The sequence below is a fragment of the Sciurus carolinensis genome, chromosome 9 (assembly GCF_902686445.1).
Source record: "Sciurus carolinensis chromosome 9, mSciCar1.2, whole genome shotgun sequence".
Taxonomy (NCBI): Eukaryota; Metazoa; Chordata; class Mammalia; order Rodentia; family Sciuridae; genus Sciurus; species Sciurus carolinensis.
The window spans coordinates 46374466-46399688 of record NC_062221.1 but is presented as its reverse complement, the minus strand read 5'-3'; the positions used below and the strand labels follow the sequence as shown (position 1 = coordinate 46399688).

The window sequence follows — 25223 nt, the reverse complement described above, 5'->3', positions numbered from 1 at the left end:
GTTAACTGCCCTAGCCCAGTTCCCTTTGTCTTATCACGGTTTCATAAATACTCACTTTTTTCAGTGTCGTGTATAGGAATTTGGCTCCCAATTTGAGCCTGCATTTTCCTTTCATGGCTCCCAGGTACTTTTAAAACTCACCAAACAATTTTTTTAAGCATTCTTCTGTTAATCTCTCTTATGTTAAAATAATTTTTAGGACCAGATAGAAATGCTAAGAGAGGAGAGGTTAAATTTTCTCTCTCTTATGCCCACAACACAAGCCTCCAGTCATACACCACCATGTCCTTGCCCCATGATCTAGAACACTTTAAAGCTATGTAACCTCTCTGAAACACTTTCTTTTCATTTCTAAAATGGGAAGCACTAGTTCCTACAATGTTATAAAATATTATTTACAAGTTATTATAATAATAAATGAGTTATAACATATAAAATGCTTTACGGATATGAATGACAACAAAAAAGTTGAATCAATGTTACTTCTGTTGTTATTTGACATTTCTGGGGTTTTCTTTCTTGGACACACGCATACTAACCCATTAACTCTCAGCTGACTTTGCTCTTAGTATCATATAACTCTGAGATCATTAGATGACTTCTCTTGCTCAGAAAAGAGTGCATTCAAAAGGAACTGTTAGGGAACAAGGGAAAGACCACTTCCATGGGTTTGGTAAGACACATTCGTCCTGCAAGGGTCTGTGCAAATAAAACCACCTGTCCCTTTGTACTTCACCATGCCATTAACTACTAGAACACACACCTGTTCACTTTTTCTGTAACTCTACTTCCCCAGTGCTGCTTGTTTTTTTTCTCTTTTTCTTGGTTTTTTTTTTTTTTTTTTTTTCCCTCCCCTCTGAGGGGCCAGGGATTCAAACCGGGATCCTTGCACATGTTAGGCGATGAACACGAGCTATTTCTTCAGCTCCTGTTTGTTTTCTATATGTATTCTTCTGGTTAGACCACAAAAACAAACAAACAAACAAAAACTATCTGGCATTCTGGTTTGTGCTTCCTAAGGAATGACTTTCCTCCTCTTCACTCCTAGCTACTCAACCACAAAACTTTAGATTTTTTTCTATAAGACACTTTTGATGTTTTGATCAGAAATATGTAAGTCCCAAAGAGGAAAGACTATTTTGAAAGGTATGGGCAAAGCAGAGTTAGCAGACATCCAGTAATAATGATACACACATGAAGGCATGTAGGCAGGCTTTCATGCATGCATGAAAGTATGTTAAATTTTAAACTGTTAGGGAAAATGGATCCTGAGATACATTTGTAGATTGATAGGGAGTGTCTGTTTTTGTAATTTGTAAAATGATCATAGCAAATTAGTGAATGCAATTTCTCTTTGACTTGGAATCCAACTGCTGACTCAGAGATAGGTCCCTTGTGGGAACTGCAGCACACATTTTGATGCAGTTCAGAGAGGAGCCCCATTACTAGTATTTTGCAACAAGTTCAGGCAAAGTTTATTAATTTTTCCTCAGTATCACCATGGCACATAGCTGATGATTCTACCACAGCATTAATCACACACTCTGTGACTCTTCATGACTATTTCTCTCTCTTCAGGCAGAACTGCTCAAGAATTAAGAGTTTCTTGTTCATTGTGTATCTCCCTAGGTTTCTATCAAGTATGTACCAAATAAATTTGATTGTATAAAGTATTCATGGTGATAGTAATGATTTCTAATACTCCTTGAAGATTTAATATATGCTTGGCAACATTCTAAGCATTTTGTGTACTTTACCTCATATAATTCAACTTTAATGTAAGTGGTGCTATTATTATACATTTTTTTTGCACTTGGATTGAACCCAGGGGTGCTTTGCCATTGAACTATACATCCACTCCTTTTTATTTTAAGACAGGGGCCTGTTAAGTTGTGAGGCTGGTCTCTAACTCACAATCCTCTGGCTTCAGCCTTCCAAATTGCTGATATTACAGGCATGTACCTGGTTTTTCATAGCTTTTTTATATAGAAAGAAACTAGACATGGAGAGATTAGTCTGCCTATCATCCACAGCCCTGAGAAACAGTTGAGATTTAGGAAAGCATATAGGGGAAAGGGCATTAATTTTCAATATCTGAAATTAATGGGTTAATTTATGGGTTTTTATACTTATGTTAAAACAATATTCCAACAAATAAGAAACTTGAAACTCATGACTAACATACAGATAGAAAAAGCTTCCAGCAGAAACAACAAAATAAACGTTTTCCAATCATCCAGAGTATAGCACATCCCAAACCTACAATAATTCACAACTTCATCAATAACAAAATAGTGAACAAATTTTCCTCCTTTCTCCATGACAATGGTTTCCTTTCAAAAATCAGGTTAGATAGGCAGAGATATGCCTCAGGATGTTCTCTAACAAAGGCAGCAGTTTATCACAGACATTAAACCTTGTCCACCCACCCTGAACATTTAAAATCTATGTCTCTTTTAATGCACCAATATATGGTTGAACTAGCAGAAAATTTTCGAGCACATTAAAGACATTGTTCTAAAAACAAGTAGGAACACAGAAAAGAATGTGACCTTCAAGTATGTGCTTCATAATCTCTGACTATTCATTTCTTATTCAATCTCTCTTTGTGAAAGCCCTGCCTCTTTTGATAGACAAAAAAAAAAAAAAAAAAAAGAAAGAAAGAAAGAAAAAACCTCACTAATTAGGATTTTATCATTGAGAAATTCTTAGTTCATTTTCTGTTGCTAAAACAGAATACCACAGACTGGGTAATTTATAAAGAAAATAATATCTCAAAATTCAGGCTAAGTCCAAGGTCAAAGGCCTTCTTGCTGCATCTCAACATGTTCAACAGCATCACAGGCAAGAGAGCAAGTGAGGGTGAAAGGATAGAGATCGAAATCACAGGAAAGAAAGCACTCACATACACAAGACCACTCTAACCACCAAGTCCTTTAATAAGGGCATTAATCCTTTTGTGGGGGCAGATCCTCATGACCTAATCACTCTTGAAGATCCCATGTGCCAATACCATCACAGTGGAAATTAAATTCAGCATGAGTTTTGAAGGAGATATTCCAACCATAGTAGAGATTTTATAAATAAAATAAAATAAAATCTTGAACAACTAATCTTAAGCAAAAAAGGGTAGGAATCCAATCTCCTGGATGTGAACTTTGGAAAAAAGTACTTCTTAATTTAAAGAGAATCTAACAAGTAAATAATTGAAAGGAAAACTGGTAAGATAAAAGTGAGCAATTGAAAACAGAATGGGAAAATTGAGACAACACAGGTTGTGTATACTTTACCAAAGATGAAAACAGATGGCGTCCAAAAGAGAATTTAAAAATGCGTGGAAGTCTTCAATTATATGGAGATAATAACAGAAGTACAATGTTATAGCCAGTGCTACAGGCTTATAAAATTAAGTGGGTGAATTGGACATAACTTCTCTATGCCCGTATGTAAATACACAACCAGTGTAACTTCACATCATGTACAACCACAAGAATGGGATCCCAATTAGAATAAGTTATACTCCATGTATGTATAATATGTCAAAATATACTCAACTGTAATGTATATCCCAAAAAGAACAAATAGAAAGAGAAGCCACAGAATATATATATACATACATACATATATATATACATACATATATGCAGCATGAAAGTCAGTAAAACAGGTTTTGGGGAAAGAAGGTCAATGAATAAAGAAAGGCATGGTAGTGCAAAAGAGTTGGGGAGAATGATTTGTTTTAACATAGGCCTTAGGAGTATGTTTGCAAAGCAGAAGATTGAAACCAAAACTAAAAATAAATGTGTAGAAATGGAGGAGGGAGGATTTGTGAAAATTGGTGGAGTAAGATCAGGAGAGAAAAGATTGAAGAATTTCCAAGTTAGAACTGGAAAGGTCATTTTTTATCTTAACCAGAAGGAAAGAAGAGGATAAAAACAGAAAAAAAAATTAAGGATTAACGAAAAGAAAATTACAAGACTAACTTAGTTAAAATATTTTCATCTCAGTCTTAACACTTGCTCACCAATGTTCACCGATAGCCCAGGTGTGTAATGTCCTGCCCAAACATGGTTACACTCTTCTAGCTCACAGGCCTCCCACGATGCTGACACATTGTTATTTCTCAGCTGACCCTTATGTCATCAAAATAAGTAAAGAAGAAATAAGTGAAGTACTTTTATTATATTTGCTTATCTCAGAATTATCATTTGAATATGAATCAACATAAACATTATCAGCAATATTTTTCATTTCTATTTGTTTTTCATAGCGAGTCTACTAAAATCATTGTGCATTTCATACTTTTGACATCATAACTCAGTCTAATTACATTTCAAATTTTTAATAGATTTATGTTGCTAGTGGCTACCATATTAAACAACATAGATTTACAGATTCAGGTCATATCATTATAAGCAGTTGTTACATTAAAAAGCTAATTGAGGTCCTTAAAAAACTTGATTCATGATATTTTCCTATAAGCAAACCTATGAATCAAACCTATTGTACTGTCAGACTGTACATAGATATCTAATAATGGAATAGAAAGAAGCCAGGCATATACAATATAATCACTATTTAAAATATTTTCTTAAAATTTGTTTTTAAAGTAAATAAATAAAAAACTGAAATCTGAAATAATAGTTTCTTATTCTTAACGTTCATGTAATTAAAGCATTTTTACATGCTGAATGCTACCTCTATGTAAGTGTACTTATGAAACTATGAAACCTAGCATAGCCTAAATTTTATTAACATTGTAATAGCAAAAAAAAAAAAAAAAAAAAAACTAAGCAAATAAATATCTTACAATCTTATTAAAGAACTTGAAGTTTCTCTCCCAAGGTTGAAGCCTTGCATCACATATTTCAAGAAAGATTAAGGATAACCAACCATGTTATCAAAACCTGAAATAAAAGTGTATGTTGACAGATCTTTAATTGTAATAGCAAAAAGTGTACCACTAAATGTACCATAGATCATCAACGAGTGGGAATTAAGAGTGAAGTTTGCTGCCTTGACCTTCAAGCTCCAACTATGTTTCAATCATCAAGAGTTCATAAAAACTATAATTTACAATCTTTGGAAAGAGACTATGTGGACACAACAAACCACATATTTTATATGGGATAAGGAAGGATAATGGAGTTGGCCTCGTGCTCAAATTCAAAGTACTAACAAAATTCACTTGTGTTTACACATTGATTTTCAATGTGTGGCAAACACCGAATGTTTATCATCAGTTCAGTTATTTATGATCTTATAATGTGGGTTCATTTTTAAAATCTTAGATACTGGTCTAGAGATCTAAAGTGTTGAGGTCTCAAAGGTCTCTCAGCAAACTTTTTGCTGATTATAACTCAAAGATGAATACCCCTGAACCACATGAAAATTAAAATTGCTCTCTCCTGTGCCAGAAAGGGTGAGCTGAGATAGGGAAGAGTTTATTTATTCATGGTAACATTCCTCCTTACTCTGAGGTCATGCTCTGGAACACACCAATCAAACTGAAATAAGCTAAACAGCACTTGCAAAAGCAAATAACTGGCACCGAGCTCAACAGACTGTTCACTGAGAAAGGTAGAATATCACTGAATAAGTGCAGCAATCACCAGCAGTTAGAAGTAATCAATAAAAACAGGGAAAAGAAAGAATTGAAAAACACCAAAACTTTCACTCATTTTTCCAGTTTACAACAGCAGACTATCCATAGTTATTTAGGCATAGGGGTAAGAGATTCAACGCTCTTTGAATGTTTTATCACATTCTAAAAGAATGTGTAACTTTGATTATCTCAACAGTGAAAGATTTTAAGTATTACCAATTAGATTTTGAGAAACAAAACCTGATACCATTTAGAAAGTCTCTGTTGGAAAGTACCCTTCCATTCTTCCATTCCATCTTTGAAAGACCACTGTCAACTAATTTATAAGATCCCTGCTTAAAAGTTATCTTCTCCATGATAACCTGCCTGGATCCTATCCCAACTAAAGAAAACAAGAAATCTCTGTCTCTGTTTCTCTGTAACTGATTTTTTTTTCATCTTATTTGGCAGTTCAACGTCCACAATGATTTTCTGCTTATCTGTTAGATATTCCGTTTTAGAAAAAAATTGGCTATGAATCCACTTTCAGAAAATGTCTATTCTTTATGTTTTTACAAAACCATTTAATTTCATAGTTAAGTAAAGGAAAGTGATATAGAAAATGAGAACTGGGGTACATCCTTCAGAAAGTACATGTAACATTTGGTGACATACACTACTTTCTTTCCTCCAAAACTTTTGCAACAGGCAAGGCTAAAATGATATTGTGTAAAATCACAATGAGTTAGTATATCTTCAAAACTCCCTGGTTTTGCATATGTGAGCTTTGATTAGAAAGTGAACCTACTATGATTAGCAATAAAAAAAAAATTGGAGATGCTTTAACTGGCACAGTTAAGAGCTATTCCTTCCAAAAATATTTGGCCACATTTCTTCCCATTTCACATTATTACACCAAGAGCCAATTACTATTTGCATGTAATTATTTCTGGATGAGAAAGAGAAGGAAAGGTGAATTTTTTGTTGACATCAGAATTAGCCAAATATAACCAGGCAGATATGGACAGAATTTCTTTCCAAGAATATTCAGCCATTTAAAGTACTTAACAAGAGTTTTCTTATCTTGTCAATCATATTATTTAGGCAGAAATCAGCAGAATCTCTTTTAGAAAACAGACTCATTCTGCCTACCTCATAGTGGTTAAAATTCACTGCTCATGAGATGTTATTTTTTTAAATTTCTCCTCTCATCTTCACCCTCAAATCATAACCATCACAAAATTTTGTAGGTTCTATTTCCAAAATATTACAAATTCAACTTTTTTTCTTGTTTTCATTTCCACCAACATAATCTCTACGATGATTAATTTTAAATATCAATTTAGCAAGGCTATGTAGCACAATCATTTGGTCAAACACTAGTCTATACATTGCTATGATGGTATTTGGTATATTCTATTAACATTCACAATCAGTTAACTTTAAATTAAGGAGATTGCCCTTGACAATGTGGCTGGGCCTTATCTAATCAGTTGAAGGCTAACAACCAAAATTCTTCTGCACCCCTCTGGAAAAAAGAAATCCTGTCTCAAGATGGTATTACAGTAATTCCACTTGAATGTCCAGTCTGCCTTTCTTGAATGTATTTTGGACTCAAGACTACAACATCAACTCTTTCCTTGAGTCTCCAATCTGTCTACTCTATAGATCAGATTTCACCTCTGCAGCCTCCACAATCATATGAGCCAATTATTTAAAATATTGTTTCACCCTCTGTCTCCTTTCTCCCCCAACCCGCCTCTCTCTCCTGCTGTTTACCTGGAGAAATCTGACTAATACACCTAGATTATTAAAATCATACATTATTATAACCTCTTCATTTCTTCCATTATCTTGATAATCCTTTTTCTACAGAGCAGTCAGAAATACATAGATACACGGTGATAGACTGATTAATAGGTAGATAAAATGTTGTTACTATCTGCAAATATTCAGATTTTTAAAGCACTAAAATAGCATCTGAGCCCTTCCCTGTGGCCTCTAGTTTCTTGCCTATTCTCTAGTTTCAGCTTAAATTACTTTCCCCAAGTAAATAATTAGGTTTCGTTAAAAGAAAAAAAATGTTTCTTTTGTTTAGGAGAATTTTAAGTTTCTAATTACATATTTAATTGGTCCTTTATCTGCTCATTCTTTTCCTTTCCAAAAGAGTGGGGCTGATCTTTTCATTTACATTCATTTTATCCTCAGTGCCTGGGCTAGTCTTGGCAATTGTTAAACTCTAAGTACATGATGAATTAATGGATGTAATGTTATCAGTAGTTATCCTGGGTACATATATTGAAGAAGAGGCACCAATTAATACCTCACAGATAAAAATGATAATATTAAAATAAGGAAAAGGGCAAATATAAGGAAGAAAATATCACCTAACCCATTGGTATTAATCCTAGAGCCTAAGCAAAGTGATCCATATCCATTTTTTTCTGAGATAAAATATATTCTGCTTGCCTTTATTGACTTGAAATATGATTGTTTAAGTTACTCATCTTTTAAAAAAATGTCCTTTTTAATCTTACTCCTGTCAACTTAACTACCAAAGTAGTCAATGATTTTGTTAAAAATTAAACCAGAATGGCTGAAACTAGGTTTATTGGTTAACCAATTTATGCCATTTATCATCCCTAATAACTTTGGAGAAAAGTTTCATTTTTCTGAGCCTCAAACATCCCACTTCATAATGGGGAAAATATGAACATGAATGATTCACAGAGCAAGAAAAAATATAAAAAGAGCAACTAAAGAAAAAATAGAATCCTACATAAAAAATAGGATCCTCCTACTTTGGAGGGTGTGGTAAAGAAGAAAGAAGGCTTTGGAATAAGGACTCTGGGCAAAACTACCAGCTCCAACCATCATGCATGTTGTCGTGAAGACCCAAGTTATGCATTAAGCATATTAAGTGCATGATACATGATGATTATTTTATTTTTTAAAATTCTTTGCTATTTCCTAAATTTTCTAACCTTTGCTTGACAGGCAAATGTATTATCAATTAAATATTCCACTCAAAGCCTGGGGTGGGATCCAGTCCCACCACTGCTCCACCAACTGCAGTATAGAGCAAATCCCAGTTCCTTTAAAATTCTGGAAGAAGCCCACACAGTAGCACACAGCTGTAATCCCATCTCCTCAGGAGGTCAGTCTAGTGACTTAACAAGACCCTACCTCAAATTAAAAAATAAATGAGGGTGGGGGTAGAGCTTAGTGGTAGAGTATCCTTGGATTCAATCTCCAGTATCACACACTAATGGTAATAATAATTAATAATAATAATAATAATAATAAAAAACAGATCTAGGAAGAACAAAATTAAATTCTATTTCCTACCTCATACAGAAGTTCTCTCAAAATGGATGAAGACTGAGGCCTAAGACAAGAGGCTTGGCAACTTCCAAAAGAAAACCAAGGGAAACACTTTCACATATGGGCATAGGCAAAAACTCCCTGAATAGTTATCCTATACTCAGAAAATTATAACAAGAATCAATAAATGAAATTGATAAATGGTATCAAATTTTTCTGCACAGCAATGCAAACTGCAGTCAGAAGAAACAGCCAACAGACTGGGAGAAAATCTCTGCCAGTTCTGCTTCTCACAGAGGATTCATATTCCAAACATATGAAGAACTCAAAAAACTCAATGCAAAATAAATAAAAACCCAATCAATACAGAGACAAATGAGCTTAACAGATACTTCTCAAAAGGTAAAGTATAATTACCAACAAAAATATGAAAAAAATAGTTCAACATCTTGGGCCATCAAGGAAATGCAAATCAAAACTATGTTCAGTTCCTATCTTACTCAGGTCAGAATGGCAGTCATTAAGAATACAAATAACAATAAATGCTGGTGAGGATGTGGGGAAAGGACACCTTTATACACTATTGGTAATTTAAATCGGCTCAGTCACTATGGAAATTGGTATGAAGATGCCTCAAAAAAACTAAAAATAGAACTACCATATGGCCTAGCTATTTATCCAAAGGAATCAAAGTCAGCATACTTGAGAGATACATGCATGTACCTATTTTTTTGCAGCACAATTTGTAACTCCGAAGTTACTGAAACAGTGTAGGTGTCCATCAACAGATGAGGAAATAAAGAAAATGTGGTCTATATACGATGCAGTATTATTAAGTCATAAAGAAGAACAAAATAATGTAATTTGCAAGAAAGTATTTAGAACTGGATAGTAGCATGGTAAGTGAAATAGCTGGTCTTGGACAAGCACAGTACTTTTCTCTCCTATTTGGAAGACAGAGGGGAAAATAAGGACCAAGTACATCATGAACACAGAAGAGAAACCATTAGGGTAGAGGAAGGGGATCAACAGATGTATTTCAGAGCACAGAAAAGGATGCACAATGAGAGACCTAGAAAGCAGAAGAGGAAATTAATCTGCACCCTTCAACAGTGGTTGAAGACAAGTAAGCAAGTGGCAGAAGGAGATTCATGGATTTTCAAGGAGAACTCCTGGAAATTGCCTGCTTGAGAGCTGCAGGTAGCTAACATTGTCATTGAGGGTGTTCGTCCAGTTCCAATAGTCCTTGATTTCGAGAGACAGCTTGTTTCTTTGATTGTTATATTCTCACACTTTCAAGGCACATACAAACTTCTAATTCTACTAAGACTGTTCCTACTCTGAATTCATAGATTGCATTCTATCTCTCACTAAAACTTCTGATAAGCACAGATGGATAGGAAATACTAGAACGCTGCCCTATATAACTTGACAGTTTGTTGTATTTTTATAAGGATATCAATCATCTATTCTATTGAATATTTAGATCTAATTATTGACTAGGCGATGAGTACTTCCCATTTCATCTTTTATTATCCTTGTAAGTTCCAAGTTGATATCATTCTAATATGATTATAAATTCACAGACTTTTTTTTTTTCATTAGTGGAAAATGTTTTTGTGTGTGTTTGTGTCCTTTGTAATTAGACTAGAAAAGCAGCACACCAAGAGTAGTGGTTGGCAACCTATGAAGGCCCTTCAGGTGACCATGAGGACAGGGCAACTAGTCCATTTCTTCCTCAACTAGAGTAATCCATGTAAACTTTCATTTGAACACAGGATTCCACCGAGGGTGGGGTACAGAAATAAATATGTGCTCTATAGAATCACGCCTAGTGTTTCTCAGTCCTTTCTGTCTCAACGTGCTCTATCTGCTACATATTTATTTACTTGTAAAATAAAGATCTACTTCTTACAAAAAGAAAATGACTGTATTAACAATTTAGCTATTGTTAAGTACAAAATAATTCCTGAGCATTTGATCCACTAAACATGTGATCTATGAGTACTTTCATTTTGTAGCAAAAGATGTTTTGTGCTTCAGTGGGTACAAAGAAAACACTGAACATGATCCTTTTTCTCAATTTTCTTTGGATCATATTAAATTGGTTAGATGCTTGCACACATGAAAATGCTGTGTTGATGAGAGTACAAAGAGATAATATAAAGGAGAGAAAATCATATTCTGAAAATCCTCATGTTAATCCTTATGGAGAACCTGGAGTTTATCATTTATCTACATTCAGTGAAATCATTATTTCTCTGTTATGCATTGAAAAGAAATCAGAAATCAATTCTTTAATAGCTTTAAATTCCTTCATAACTAATATTTATATGAACTTAGAGATACCATGGTTTATCTTTTCTTAATTATTTAAAAGAATGAATGACATGGAAGACAATGAAAGGTTCTAGGGCAACTTGATTAGTGGCCCTTTTAGGTCTCAAATCCACATCTCTAAGTTCTTAGCTTAGTGATCTCCCCACTACACCACACAGATATTTAGGTTAAAAAAAAAGTATCAAACTATGATATGTGAGATTTAGCAGAGAAATTTCCTTACCCTTGCATCTGGTTTATGGAAACATAAGGGGTTGACAATATTTGGGAACAAAGTAATTTTACTGATTTGGGCCAATAATGCATATCTTTTTCCCAGAAGCATGGAGAGTTTAGGTGCCTCACAAATGAATTTTTGCAATCATCAGGATAAGAAGATGTAATTCTGCAGGTGTAGAACTAATTAAATTTAATAAGCACCTATGAAAATCGACCTTATACAATATTTGACTATATTAACAAAATCTAACTAAATTTACTTCTTAGTGACTTTCAAGCAACTACCTAAAATTCTGGTCAAAACTTAGGGGTGACTATTTAGTAGAATTAACAGTGGATTTAAAGAAAACAACCCAGGTTCAAATCTAATTTCTGCTACATATTAACTTTCCCTAAGCCTCAGTTTTCTCATCTGTATAAAGGGGAAACTAAAACAACCTTGACAGGACTGTTACAAGTGTTACTGATAATATATATATAAAAATGTACAGCCAAGCACCTGGTACAAGTAAATTATCCTTTGTGACAAGAACTGTTATTATTATTAGTCTTAATATTGTTAAATGCAACATTAAGTGCCAATTTACGCTCCCCAGATTGACAATGTGTCTTGACCTGCACATATGGCAAAGTTATTGTTTCTCCTCACTTTAAATAGAAAGAAATCTCAAACCTAAAAGAGCTATTTTTACAAAATCCAAACAGAACATGTACATGGTTTTCTGTTTTGATAGTAGCAGACTGAACTGCAGACTAATTACCCTTATAAACTGATCATTTTCAATCGATATTTTTTAAGTAAGTGAATAAATGTCTAACAAAATTGCGTGTGAATGTTTTCTATCACAGTCATATACACGGTTTATTTTAATGTTAACAAAATGAGAGAGTTCAAAAAATGAGGCCGGAATTTCAGTATGTTAATTTTGTTTCTCTTGAAATTTAAGAATTTTTATTCTTTGCTCCTTATAGAAGTAGAAGCTTTAAAAATATGAAAGGGATATGTAACTCTAAAGCTAACATATGCATTTATTCATAAAAACATAGAAGTGAATGTATACAATGATCATCAATGTAAAAATTGTGTGTATGAGCAGCCAGATCTTCAATCTCCTTTTGGAAATTTTACATTGTGTAGACTATGATCTGTATTCATACATATATTCTTTTGTGCAAGTGGCGACTATTAAAAATATTTTTAAAGCATTATGGTAATTCTTAATCACTAGTTATTTTTTCATAGCCTAAAGAAATCAGAGGCATTGCTGATAGAATTAATGACAAGAGAAACAATGGTGGGATTTTAGTTCCATTCAGACCACCCACACCTCACTAAAAGAATAATACAACCCGAACAAAGTAGTCATTATCCCAATCAAAAACTGAACATAAGGTTTTATTAGTACTTACATAACTAACTCTTATTAAAACACCATGAAAACTGTATAATGAGATCATTGTTATTCTGAAATGCTTGGGGGGTTGGATTTTCATATCTTAAATTTCTTAAAATCAAATGTATATACTGAATATGTAGCTGGAAACCTGATCACAGAGTTTCTGAGAAATGTGTTTTTTAAATAATTCTGTGTAATGTCATTCCTTGGCTAAATAGTTCTAACATTTTTTAAAAACAAAGTTTGGTAGCTTATGTGTTTGAAAACTACTTTTAATGTATTGCTTGGTTTGTTTATTCTTGGTTCAAGGCAGAAGCATCTTGACATTTACACTGCTATTTTCCTGCTTTCAGGGATGCAGACAAAAAAAAAAATTGCCTTGGCCTGGATTAGCTTGAAATGGTCCTTTGAACTTTCACAAGGCCATTTTGGCTATCTCCAAAAGAACATACTTTATAATGTGTTGTCACATTTTTCATAAGGACACATGTACAGGCACAGGGACATACTGTCCCTCAACTTACAAATAGGCTCTGTTCCCTAAGTCCCTGATTATGGCCATCATTGGATACTCTGATGTACCTTTGGAGAAATAATATTAGAAATATAGATACCCCTGTAGTCTACTTAACCAAGATGTAGCTGAAAAACCACAGATTTAGAAAGAAGAGTAGGATATTATTACCAATAGATTTCTTTTAAAGGTAACACTTAGACTTTAATTCATTTTTAATGATGGATCTTGAAGATGTTCACTTTTCTGAAAGTACCATTTCTACCTGGTAGCTAATATTAGGCAGTGGCTCATGTCTGTTTCTTTCTCAAATTTCTACATCCTTCAATCAGAAACATTGCAATACAAATGAAATGGTAAGTTTTTGCTGCTTCTCTCCCAAACCATATCAAATGTCCTAAACTTTGGAAAAATTCCATTAAAATCCTACCTAACCACTCTTGGTGCTGCAGAAATATGCGTGTGTGTGTGTGTGTGTGTGTGTGTGTGTGTGTGTCCGCGTGAGAAAGAGAGAGAGAGAGAGAGAGAGAGAGAGAGAGAGAGAGAGAGAGAGAGAGAGAGAGAGAATGTATAGGAAGGGAAATTATTTCTTTCTGTTTAATTGCTATCCAGCCCATTGAGATTTTCTATTTTAGAGATAAGCACCTAAATGCTCAGGTACCCATTAGTTTGTAGGTCATCTAAAAGCAAAAGACATATTTTACTGCTCAAACATCTTCCTACTTTTGTAAATCTTAAATGTGTAAGCATAGTAAATGTGTGATTTTATGCAGCTCTTCTACCCCAGTGCATGAATATGAGTTCACATTGCTATATCTAGGACCCATATATTTGGGTTGCCTATTAACAGAAAATCTTTGCTAATCATTTTTGCAGAAAGCAGTTTTGAAATCCCATGGTTTTCTACTTGTGCATTAAAAGTTTTAAATCAAAAGTTTCTGTCTGGTTCCACTCATTTAAAATGAAAGAGCTAGCAATAACTTAGCACTTTAGCAATTTAAAGACTATATAGATGGAATGTATTGGTGAATGAAGAAAGGAAATAATAGATACAACCTCAGTATCAAGAATTCATGCCCATAAACCTAATAATAGATGATGAGACCAGGAATCTTCCTGGAATTTGCTAAAATAAGCTAGGAAGAATGCACATGCAAGGTAATACTTCAATCACAAAATGGTTGGTGCCAAATTCTAAAAAGGTAGTTCAAATTTCAAACCTTAGTACATGTGGCAGAATCTGCCTCAAAAGACCAAAATGCTTACAATGACATTCCCAGAACACTTAAAAAATGTTTTTTAACTACTTTTTAAAAGTACCTTGATTTATTTTGGAAGGTATTGATATTCAGGTACTTTATTTTCTCTTTTTTTTTAACTGCATATTTAATTTATCCTCCCTCCAAATCCTTTGTTTTCTGTGGAATATGGGAAACTCTCAATGGCAGACCATGAGCAAATGTTTATTAAGGGAAAAGAAATATATATTTTTAAAAATTTAAATGAAATATGTACCTCACTGTATTGATCCTGAGGGTAAAGAAGTTTTTGTGTCACTTAATTTAAAAATATTTCTCCCTAGACTTTGGAAATGAGACCACTAGATAGTCAGGAATAAAAATAGCATGATGGTATACAATTATTTTATTTTGTAATTATTACACAGGACTATATAGTTTATGAATCATCATATTCTTATCCTCATTTCATCACACTTCATGTTACTATTACAGCCTATTGAGATTTTCTATTTCAGAGATAAGCACCTAAATACTCAGGTACCCATTAGTTTGCAGGTCATCTAAAAGCAAAAGACACATTTTACTGCTCAAACATCTTCCTACTTTTGTAAATCCTAAGCATAATATGCTCTTTCTACAATATCAATTTTATATGGCATTTTTAATTCTGAGAGTTAATCTGGGAACTAGTGAGATGCTGATGGCAAAAGACATCAAAACTATATTGTGTGACAAACGGGCAAAGGCAAGTCAATGGAGAAAGGAAGAGTCTAAACAAACCATGAGCAACAACTGAACATTTATGTGCAAAACAATCACAACAACAACAAAAAACTGGCTCCAAAGCCAAACTTACGTACAAAAATAAACTTGAAATAGATCACAGACCTAAATGCAAAACTCATAACAATACTACTTCTAGAACATAGCATAAGAGAAAAACAAGGTGACCTGGAGTTTGACAATCACTTTCTTGAGACAATACAAAAGCCTGATATATGAAAGGAAAACCAATAAGCTAGAAGACATGAAAACTAAAAACTTCATCTCTGTAAAAGATACTATTAAGAGAACCAAGAGACAAACCACAGACCAGTAGGAAACCTTTCTGAAACATAAATCTGATAGAGGATGACATTTACAAAATATAAGAAGGATTCTTAAAACTCAACAACCAGAACACAAATAGCTCAGTTTTTAAAAATGGACAGACTATTCAATAGATATATCATTGCAGAAAATATAGAGATGGGGAAGAAGCACATGAAGAGATGCTGCAAATCATGTGTCATTAGAGAACTGTAAGCTTAAAGGAACAGACACCAACAAGCACCTACTAAAATAGCGAATTCCCAAACCACCATCAACACCAAATTTTGGTAAGAATGTGGAGCAACAAAAGGGTGTCATTTATTACTGGTGAGAATGTAAAGTGGTAGAGCTGCTTTGGAAAAAAATTAACAGTTTTTTTACAAAGCTAGTATCAGTGGATCATATGATCTAGCATCTGAACTAAGAAAACAAATGTCAGATGTGTATCCCTTTAAAAACCATAGCAAAAATTTAACACAATACCAAAACATTTAACCATAAGTTTTCAGCCCTAAAATTTGTTATATGAATTAGAACATTTAATAATCAACATTTCAAGACCTGTACAACTGGGATACAATGTATGCTGTAATCAAATTACTCACAGAAAAAATATATCACTTGCTTAATCATTATTAACTCAGAGGCAAATATTTACTTTTCTATTAAAAATACATGATAAATTAAATTAAGTCCATACAGGTTATTGAAGGAGTGGAAAATTTACTAGATTGAAAATTTAGCTCCTAGAGTTGTCTTTCATATCCAGTGTAGCTTCCAGGAAAGATAGATGGGGAAAGTGTCCTATTTTGTCATATATCAAATTATACTCTTCTTGTATGATTTTTATTAACCTCAATTTTTCTTAATAAATTAAGAACATAGAAAAAAATTACTAAATGTATCCTAAAACATAATGTGCCTACTCTGACTTTTTAATAAAGCTGGATTTAATAAGGTATTTGATTTTTCTCTTTAGTTGTTGTTACATGTATCATCACTATATTTTACTTAATTACCTTGTTCTTTCTGTTTCCCATTCATGCACTGGAAGATCCTTCATCAGGATTGGTGTTTTTAACAAGGTGAATACTCCATCTCTGATTCTTTTAAAGAATGCATCTAGCATACAGTTCCTTTAAAGTATTTTAATAAATGACTATTTCCCAAAGTCTTACTGGGTCATAGTGTTAGATGACATTATATAAAGGCTGGGTATGGTGGCACACACCTGTAATTTTAGCAGCTCAGGAGGGTGAAGCAAGAGGATCACAAGTTTGAGGCCAGCCTCAGCAATGCAGCGAGGCCCTAAGCAACTTTATAAGATAAAAAAAGTAAAAATAAAAAAATAAAAATAAAAGGACTGGGGATGTAGGGTTAAGAACCTCTGAGTTTAATCTCTATTACCTACAAAAAAAATGTAAAAAGAGGACATTATATAAATATGGACTTTAAATGTAAATTTGGTTTAAAATCATAAAGAAAAATTATCAAGCATCAGAAATATTTAAAGTCCTTTTTTTTTTTTTAATAAAAGGATCTCATTCTACCACTTTACTTTATAGATGTAGAAATTAAGATGTGGAGAGAGTTTAGGTGCTTTGTCCTAAAAGCCACCATTGTAAAAACCTTGCGTTACCCAAATATTCAGGAGCTTAAGGCAGCAAGACTAGGTTGTAATATTCACAGTGATAGAGCTTTAATTCCACTTGCTTTCTTCAGTAGTCATATCAGATTTGACATATGTTGACATTAATGTGAAAATATCCTTAGTCATTTTCTATATGTTTACTATTAAACCAACTTCCCTTTATTCTCTATTTTTACATTTGTACTTTTCTTTGGCAGAGGGATGGCCTTCACACTGTAGATGTTACTGATTAGTTTTTAAAGTGTTATGTTCAGAGGAGATACATATTCTAAAATTCAAAACAATTCAATCAAGGACAAAAATAAATAAATACATTTGGAAATAAATGTCCTACCTATAAAAACCCGGTGGCACCTGCTGCACCAGGAAGCTTTTCTCCATGTCTTGGAGGATGTCATTCAGCATCCGGACACGGACAGGAGCTCTCTCCTTGGGATCATTAGCAGGTCGCATTTCGTCTGACTGAAAGAGTTCAGCGCTCTCCCGCAGACGTGACGCTGTGGCTAGCAGTTGCTGAGCATTGGGATGATCACCTGTGGAAGATAAATGAGCCACCTCAGAAGGGAAATTCTCAAAGGAACAAAGTCAACTTCTGCCATCATGACTCTAAGTGGTAAACCAGGCAGTCCACCCAAGATGGAGTGTATTGTCAATGACAGTTCATTTTTTTCTGTCCCTTCACAAAAAGGGGTATATGTATTTTAATTTTTCTATCACAAGGAAAAAATTCAACATCAATTAAACTTTGATAATATATTCATTCTGCCAAAAGCATTGTCTAAACTAGTTTTCATATTCTACTAAATTAAGTTTATTACTAACAGTACGTTTACTACTACTAGCAAACGGATTATTGACAGATTGCTATATACAGACACTGTGTTGAGCACTTTACTTACTTAATTGCTTTATTTAGTATTTTAAAAAGTCTTGTATTGTCAATTCATTTTATAAGATGCTGAGAATGAATTAAGGTAAGCAAAACTTCTCAGGTCATCAAGTAAGGTAGTAACAGTTCAGAACTAGAAGCCCAGTTTTTCTGATTCAAAAATTTACACTCACCATGTAGTATCCTCAATTTAGAAAAATATAAAAGGAGTCATCTTATCTTCTGAGTACATGAACTACATTACTATGTGTCATTACATGTATATTGCTCTTTTTTTCCTTACTAGAAATTTTCTGTAATGTGACAATGAAATAAATTTTTGAATTTAAAATGCACAAAAACTATGTGGTGTAGTGTTAGTTGTGTTTTGATTTGCTTTTGAGATTTGTGTCTCCTTCTTTCACTTGTTTTGCAAATTACTGGAAGTTATTCTTACATTAATGGTGGTAACAAGAGGTGCACAGGTCACTCCTTTGACTAAGAGAAAAGCGGCACTAGAACTCTAGTGGACTCTGAACGCTGGAGACAGTCCACCTGACCTATATCCCTTTTTTACTCCACAGTATTTGTGTGATATTGATAAAGTTCCTGAGCTTCAGTGTCTTTAATTATAAAATGAAAGTAATAATAGTACCTACTTCATAGATTTGTTATGAGGATTCAGTGATTAATAAACATAAAGAATTTCCTTCCAGGTAAGTAGCTCCCAGCTGATGTGTTTTGAGACCTTATTTAAAAGCCTTTCTTTTGTCATATCATGACAGGGGCATTCCTTCATCCTTTTCCACACATTCCACCATTTCAGTCAGTCTTTACATGAATCTACAGGTAGAGTCATTCTGAGGAGAGTAGGTACAAGTGACTTCAACAAGGTCAGCACATCACAACAGAGGATTATTTCAAGGTAGGGTGATGAATGAATATAGACCTGAAAAATCTAAGTTGGCAGTCAGCAAGTGACAGTGAGACAGGCAGATGGAGGGATTTGAGGAGGCCTGATGTTGCCTTCACTAGATAGAGTCCTGGATTAAAAGGACACATCATATAAGGACTCTTTCCAAGTGAAGTTCAAAGTGTCACCAGTTCCCCAAACGCTTCATTAAAATGCAGATCCCTAGGTCTGCTTAATCTCTCTAGGGGTAGAACCTGGGAATCTTCATTTCAATGTGTTGCTCCAATTAGTCTATGAACCTTAAAGTTTAAGAAACACTGCAGAAAGGTAATAATAGGTTAAGAAAAGGAAAACAAGGTTAGAAATAGCACTGATGACAAAATAATCTTTATTATTTCTCATTTTCATTAAATGGAGACCGATTTACATGTCAATTTCTTTAGAGTCCAGCAGAGTGCTGACACTGAATAATTGTTTACTAAATAAATTCAATAAAGTATGTTTAGAAAAAGTCCAATAATAAAATAAAATTATATAAAGAGATAATCATTTTGTAAGGGATACAATGAGATTTACAGGCAGTGTCACAAGGAACATTCTCAGAGAATATAATATTTGTTATTATTATATATGCACAAACCTAGTAAAAGACTTTGGTAGAAGAAAAAAAAAGATACTAGATACTAGGAACTAATGTGCAGCTCCCTCTTCACTGAAATTAATATGAGTAAGGTCATTTGTAGGAGTCCACAAAGTGTTGACCTTTGATATTCTAAAAATACATTTCACAATCATTATCTTGTTTGATTGTACAGCAAAACTTTAGGTGGCAGGAGCAAGTACTTTTACTCATTTTGAAAATGTAGCCCTGAATAACTTACTCAGAGTTATTTTCTGAAGATTTTTCTTAAGTTATAATGATTCACTATAGTTAATGTACAGGGAACTTAGAGGGAATATCTGCACAAGGAATGGATAGAATGAATAACTCACATTCAGATTACACTGGAATTGAAAGACTGAACAACAGAAAAAACAAGTTCGACATCCTTGAGAGTCTTCCATTTAAGAAAGAAAAATTTGTTCTGATCTAACATACTCTACAGAATTGAAGGCATTACTACTGAATCAAGTGAGACAAATTGTACCATTCTACCTTATTTAGCTTTAAATGAATTTATCTTTCATGGTGGTGCAGATTTAGAAAATCGACAGCTTCAGGAACTGGCTAGTTCCGGAAAGAACCCTGACATAGAAACCTGCCACACACAACGGTACAGTACGCATTGCCTCAAGGGTGTGAGGTTACAAATTGAAAAGTAGCCTTGCTTTCCACGTTCCCTCAATCATTCTGATATATAAATGATGCTCCAAATATTCCATTTCTCTGTTATTTAGAGTTTGTTTTTCCCCTTAAATAGAACCCAGAAAAAAAAAAAGTCCCCTTCTCCACTGAAGCCTTGGTGACCCAGAGGATTGATCCTTTGTGCCCCCGGGGACCTCCAACAGTGTCTGCTCTGTGAGGGAAGACTCTGCTGTCTGTTTGGTGCCCTGTCATTTCCCTGGCACTGAAATTGTACCAGGCATTGCATTCAACCAACAAATGATTGTCTCATGTATTTTTATTATAGCATCAAAACATCTGCAATATTTATATTCTCATCTGCCTTGTCTCTCTTATTTTCTCGACTAAAAAGAATCACACAGGGTCAGCAAATGTTTTGTCTTTCCATCTTCAGATGTTTACATAACAGCTGTTCTATGGTAGGCATTTATTAAAAATTTTGTTGATTGAATGTTGAGTTATAGGACAACGTCTTCTTTGAGATATATTATTATATTAAACCAAGTCTACAAAACCATTCAGGGGGAAGTTTGGTGCATCATAAGCAACAATAAATACTATTTCATTTATTTTCTTGCTACAAATCAATTGTTGGAAAACAAAAGAAAGAAATTTAAAAGGGAAGAGATAATTTAAGGTAATGATAAGTTAAACTAAATTGAATTAGAATATTCCCTACAAATAAGCTATAAAGACTAAGAATATGTACAATTGCACTTAAGGCATAGTGAACATTGGAGAATACAGGATTAAATGAAGCTATTAAAAGTTCAGATTTAATAAAATAATAAGTCCACTTGACCAAAGAAATTTAGCTAGAAACTAGAAATTTCCCCTAGACAGGGTTATTTTTAAATTATATGTATGTAGTCTAAATACCAAGCACTCAGTATTCAAAGACAGATAAGAACAGCCCAGTGAACATAATTTCTATCAGTGTAGTCTTGAATAAATTACCTAAATACTGTTATTTACCATGTTTGGGGAAATGGTTATTTCACTTTTTAAACTAAATGCAGGGAAGAAGTGAACCTAGAGAGTAAGATCATGGATTTACCTGAAACTCAAGATCTCAAATGAGCTCTTAAAAGTTCTGGGACTTTATCTACACTGAAGCATTTAAAGAAAGGTGTTTTATCTATAAACAACAATATTCATATCTTACCTTCTTCCCTCAGTCCTCATCCTTCTAGATGCATCTATTTCTTACTAAAACCTTTCCTCTCAGCTTTTTATGGAGAGGATGGAGCTCGATATTGTAAACGAGACAATGGATACTGAGATGGATTTTAAGATCTGGACAGGTCAACTCAGAAAAGACCTAATGGTGTCACTCAGGGAATACTCTGTCTTCCAGCCAACTGCTATGGTTACCGCAGCATCTTTCCCTCAAGACAATGTGTGGCTCATGAGTCAATGAGGTACAGTAGGGGAGGAAGGGCTTGGGAATCTGACAGATCTAGAGTCAAGCCTAATCTAGAACTTATTAAATGTACACATCTGACCAAGACACAATACCTCTGTGAAACTCAGTTTCTTAATTTCTAAATTGGACTTAATCACCAGCTCAGTTCACTGAACTCAAGTGAGGTAGAAACCTCATGATGCATGTAAGACGCTCCTTCTGAAGCTTTGTAGAGTGACTTTGAAAGGGACCAGGTGCTTCCCAGAAGACCCTGGTCCTCCTGAAGTCCCTTGACTAAGAGTCCCAAAGCACCTCCCAAGTGTAGCTCAGAAACTCAAAGGTACTTGCTACCTACACACGACTTCTGGATAAGACCTTTACTTGCAGTGATGACTGTATCCACTGAGTTCACTCAGGTCCCCACCTGCCAGGGTCTGGGCCCTGTAGGCACCACCTCTCATCTGAGGCACTTCACTGTGTGATGAGTTTCATTGGCATAAACTCCTGTGTGTTATGTCTGTTTTACAACCTCTGACAAATTTATACCAGTCCTATTTTAAAGAGTGATTTTACTGTCTATTATTATGGTCTCTTCAGGGCTTTATACTCCAAAAGTTTGGGATTTTAGTTTATTTCCATTTCTCTATCTTTTCGTTCTATTTTGTGGCTATGGTCTTAAAAACCCACTCAATTTCATTTTAAATTAAGAGTGAAATGTACTGGTCATACTCTAAAACTGCATTTTTCTATCAAACAAACACAGCCTTTTTCTTTAATAGTATTTCACAGTACCTATTCTTCTATAGATGAGCTTATCACAGTTTTAAAGGTGCTAACAATTGCACAATCACAGCTTAGACTTCACTGATTTATAGTGACAAGAAAAAAGTATGATTTATGTTGCACATAATACAGTGGTTAAAAGCAGAACAGGAGATTATTTGGGGAGGAAAATGTATGTTATTTAATGTCATCTTAAAAATATCTTGTGGCATCACTAAAGAGAAGAGAAAAAATTGCCAATATGATTACAGCCAGGGAAATCAACAGTCCTTTATTTTCCTACCTTTTCTATTCTTCACGCTGCCTTCTTTAGTATGAATCACACTGTATCACCTTGGCTGGTTACGACAAGATGTTAAACAAGCAAAACTCAGGTAGAGCAAGAAATCTGGGAGCTGGTAGAGTACTAATACTCCCAGAATCTAATGCTGATTTTACAATGCCTGTATGGAAGAATATTATATACAGATAAATATGCCAGAAGACAATGCATAATTATGGCTAAACAATACAATAGAATTTTTTTTTTGCAAAAATGCCAAGTCAGTAGGTTTAGAAGAATTCAGGTAGCCACTTTCTTTTTAACAAATTGATAGAAACATTCCTAAATTCTTAAGATTGTCCAATAATCCAGGTGACCACAGCAGATGAAAATCTAGCAGGATTTTCAACATACTGCATGGAATGGGTTCTACCAGTCTGTCAGTCTGGTGCAAAAAGTGGAACTTGGATTCTTTCTATCATTCATAGATGTCACTGTGATATATTTGTGATGGCATGATCTAGTTATCGGCTGCTTTGGAAGAATGAACAAAAACCTTCTTATGAATCACATTTATGTGTAGTTTATTCTTACCATTTTCCTCCTGCAGCAAAAAAAAAATCTGGAATTGTATGTTTAATAATATATGTGAGTTTAATTATATTGGTTAAACCAGGAAACAGAAAAAGGAAAGAAGAGTTTAACAAAATTAATCAAAATGAGGGAAAGAGTAGTTATGTTCTATTATAGCCAAGATTAAAAGTATTTTTGTTGTTTTCTGGCCAGGGATAAAACCCAGGTCCTTGTGCAAAAGTACTTTTTACAGAAGTAACTTTAAAGGTGTTGCTAGCAAGGCGGCATACGTAGAATAATGGATTATGGTTCTATGCTTTCATGGGCAAAGAATTTTACCCTGAAAATACAGTTAGAGAGAAAAGTCATCATACAACAGACCATTACTATAATATAAGAGGACAAAAAATGAGAACTCCCTAGCAGTTTTCAACACTATACTGTCACATGTAAAATGTAGGCAACTGAAAAGTAAAAGCAAGTGTGGATGAGCAAGAAGTAAGGATGACTACAAAGAGAAGCTGATTGAATGGCAGCAGACTGTGAGATAGGAGATAAATAAAAGTAGGGTTCTGAAGAAAACTAAAGGAGCCTAGAATAATAATTGATAGTATGTGATAAAAATATGAGAAATGGTGTTAAAGAAAAACTGTCTTCTGGATGCAAATATAGACAATATGGAGAAGAAACAGATTTTCTTACAGATTCAACAGCCTCAAGTCCTTTTCTGAATTAGGTACGGATTAACAACAAAGGAAATACAATTCTTAATAGAGTTGTACAGTTAGAATTCATACAAAATTACAGAGAAGATTGAGACTAAATCTGTTGTTAGAAATCTTCATCCAATGGATGGCCAATCTTAATCAATTTTATTATTAATCTGAGCAAGCAAGGTAAGATACTTTTAGAGAATGCTTTGAAGTCCTTGTCACCTAAGAAGGTTGGTTTCAGAAATGCCAATTCAGGTCACATTGCTACCAGTCTAGCAGGATTCAGAATTCTCATGGGAACAAAGTCTTTCTTGGAGTTGTTTGGATATTTGACAGACTGCCTTGGGTTTCCTAGGGAGTTCAGAGCATGGGATGAGCAGTGTGATCCCTCACTATCCATAGGCAAGTGCAGAGTTGAAATTGGTGGTAATTAAAACCAAGATTGGAGTCATGTAATTTGTATAGCACACAGCTTAATTTTTCCAGTTGGAAAATTCATTTTATATTGCTCAGAAAGAAAATTAAACACAGTAGATGTGTTTCTATCACTTATGATTGTAGAAAAAACCCAGTGACACTTAAAAATTGAAACTACAACACAAAATGCTTCTCTTAGTGGCAGGATCACCTTGAAATACTGTCCCTTCTAAATTGAAGTGATTGACATTAATGAACTATCAGAGCTAATAAAAAAAAGAAAAAATCAGATTAAATTAGCATTGTCAGTTATTCAAAGAACAGGAGGAAACATTGCCAACGACTATTTTACATTTAGTTAGACAATTAGGAGGTGGCAACAAGCCACAGAATTCAAAATTATGTTTCTTGCTAAGTCTGACTTGCCCTACATAAATGTGTACACTGTCAGATCAAATAAAAATTTATTTTTCTTTATTTGGTCTATGCAGTTTTTATAATAATGCTAAAATATTAACATTCAGAATTCTGACAAAGAAAAACAGCAGATATTAAACAAAAAGCATCAGAACTCTGGAGTTG

At 34.0% G+C, this 25223-nt stretch overlaps 1 protein-coding gene across 5 annotated transcripts in view; it reads right to left on the bottom strand.

The window, feature by feature from the left end:
• Naaladl2 (N-acetylated alpha-linked acidic dipeptidase like 2) overlaps window positions 1-25223 on the bottom strand; it is a 1279203-nt gene that overhangs the window by 17257 nt on the left and 1236723 nt on the right. For all 5 annotated transcript variants that reach the window (XM_047564210.1, XM_047564211.1, XM_047564209.1 and 2 more), the window contains one exon: window positions 17697-17895. In XM_047564210.1, the coding sequence (XP_047420166.1) occupies window positions 17697-17895 (199 nt within the window). The remainder of the gene's footprint in view (window positions 1-17696; window positions 17896-25223) is intronic.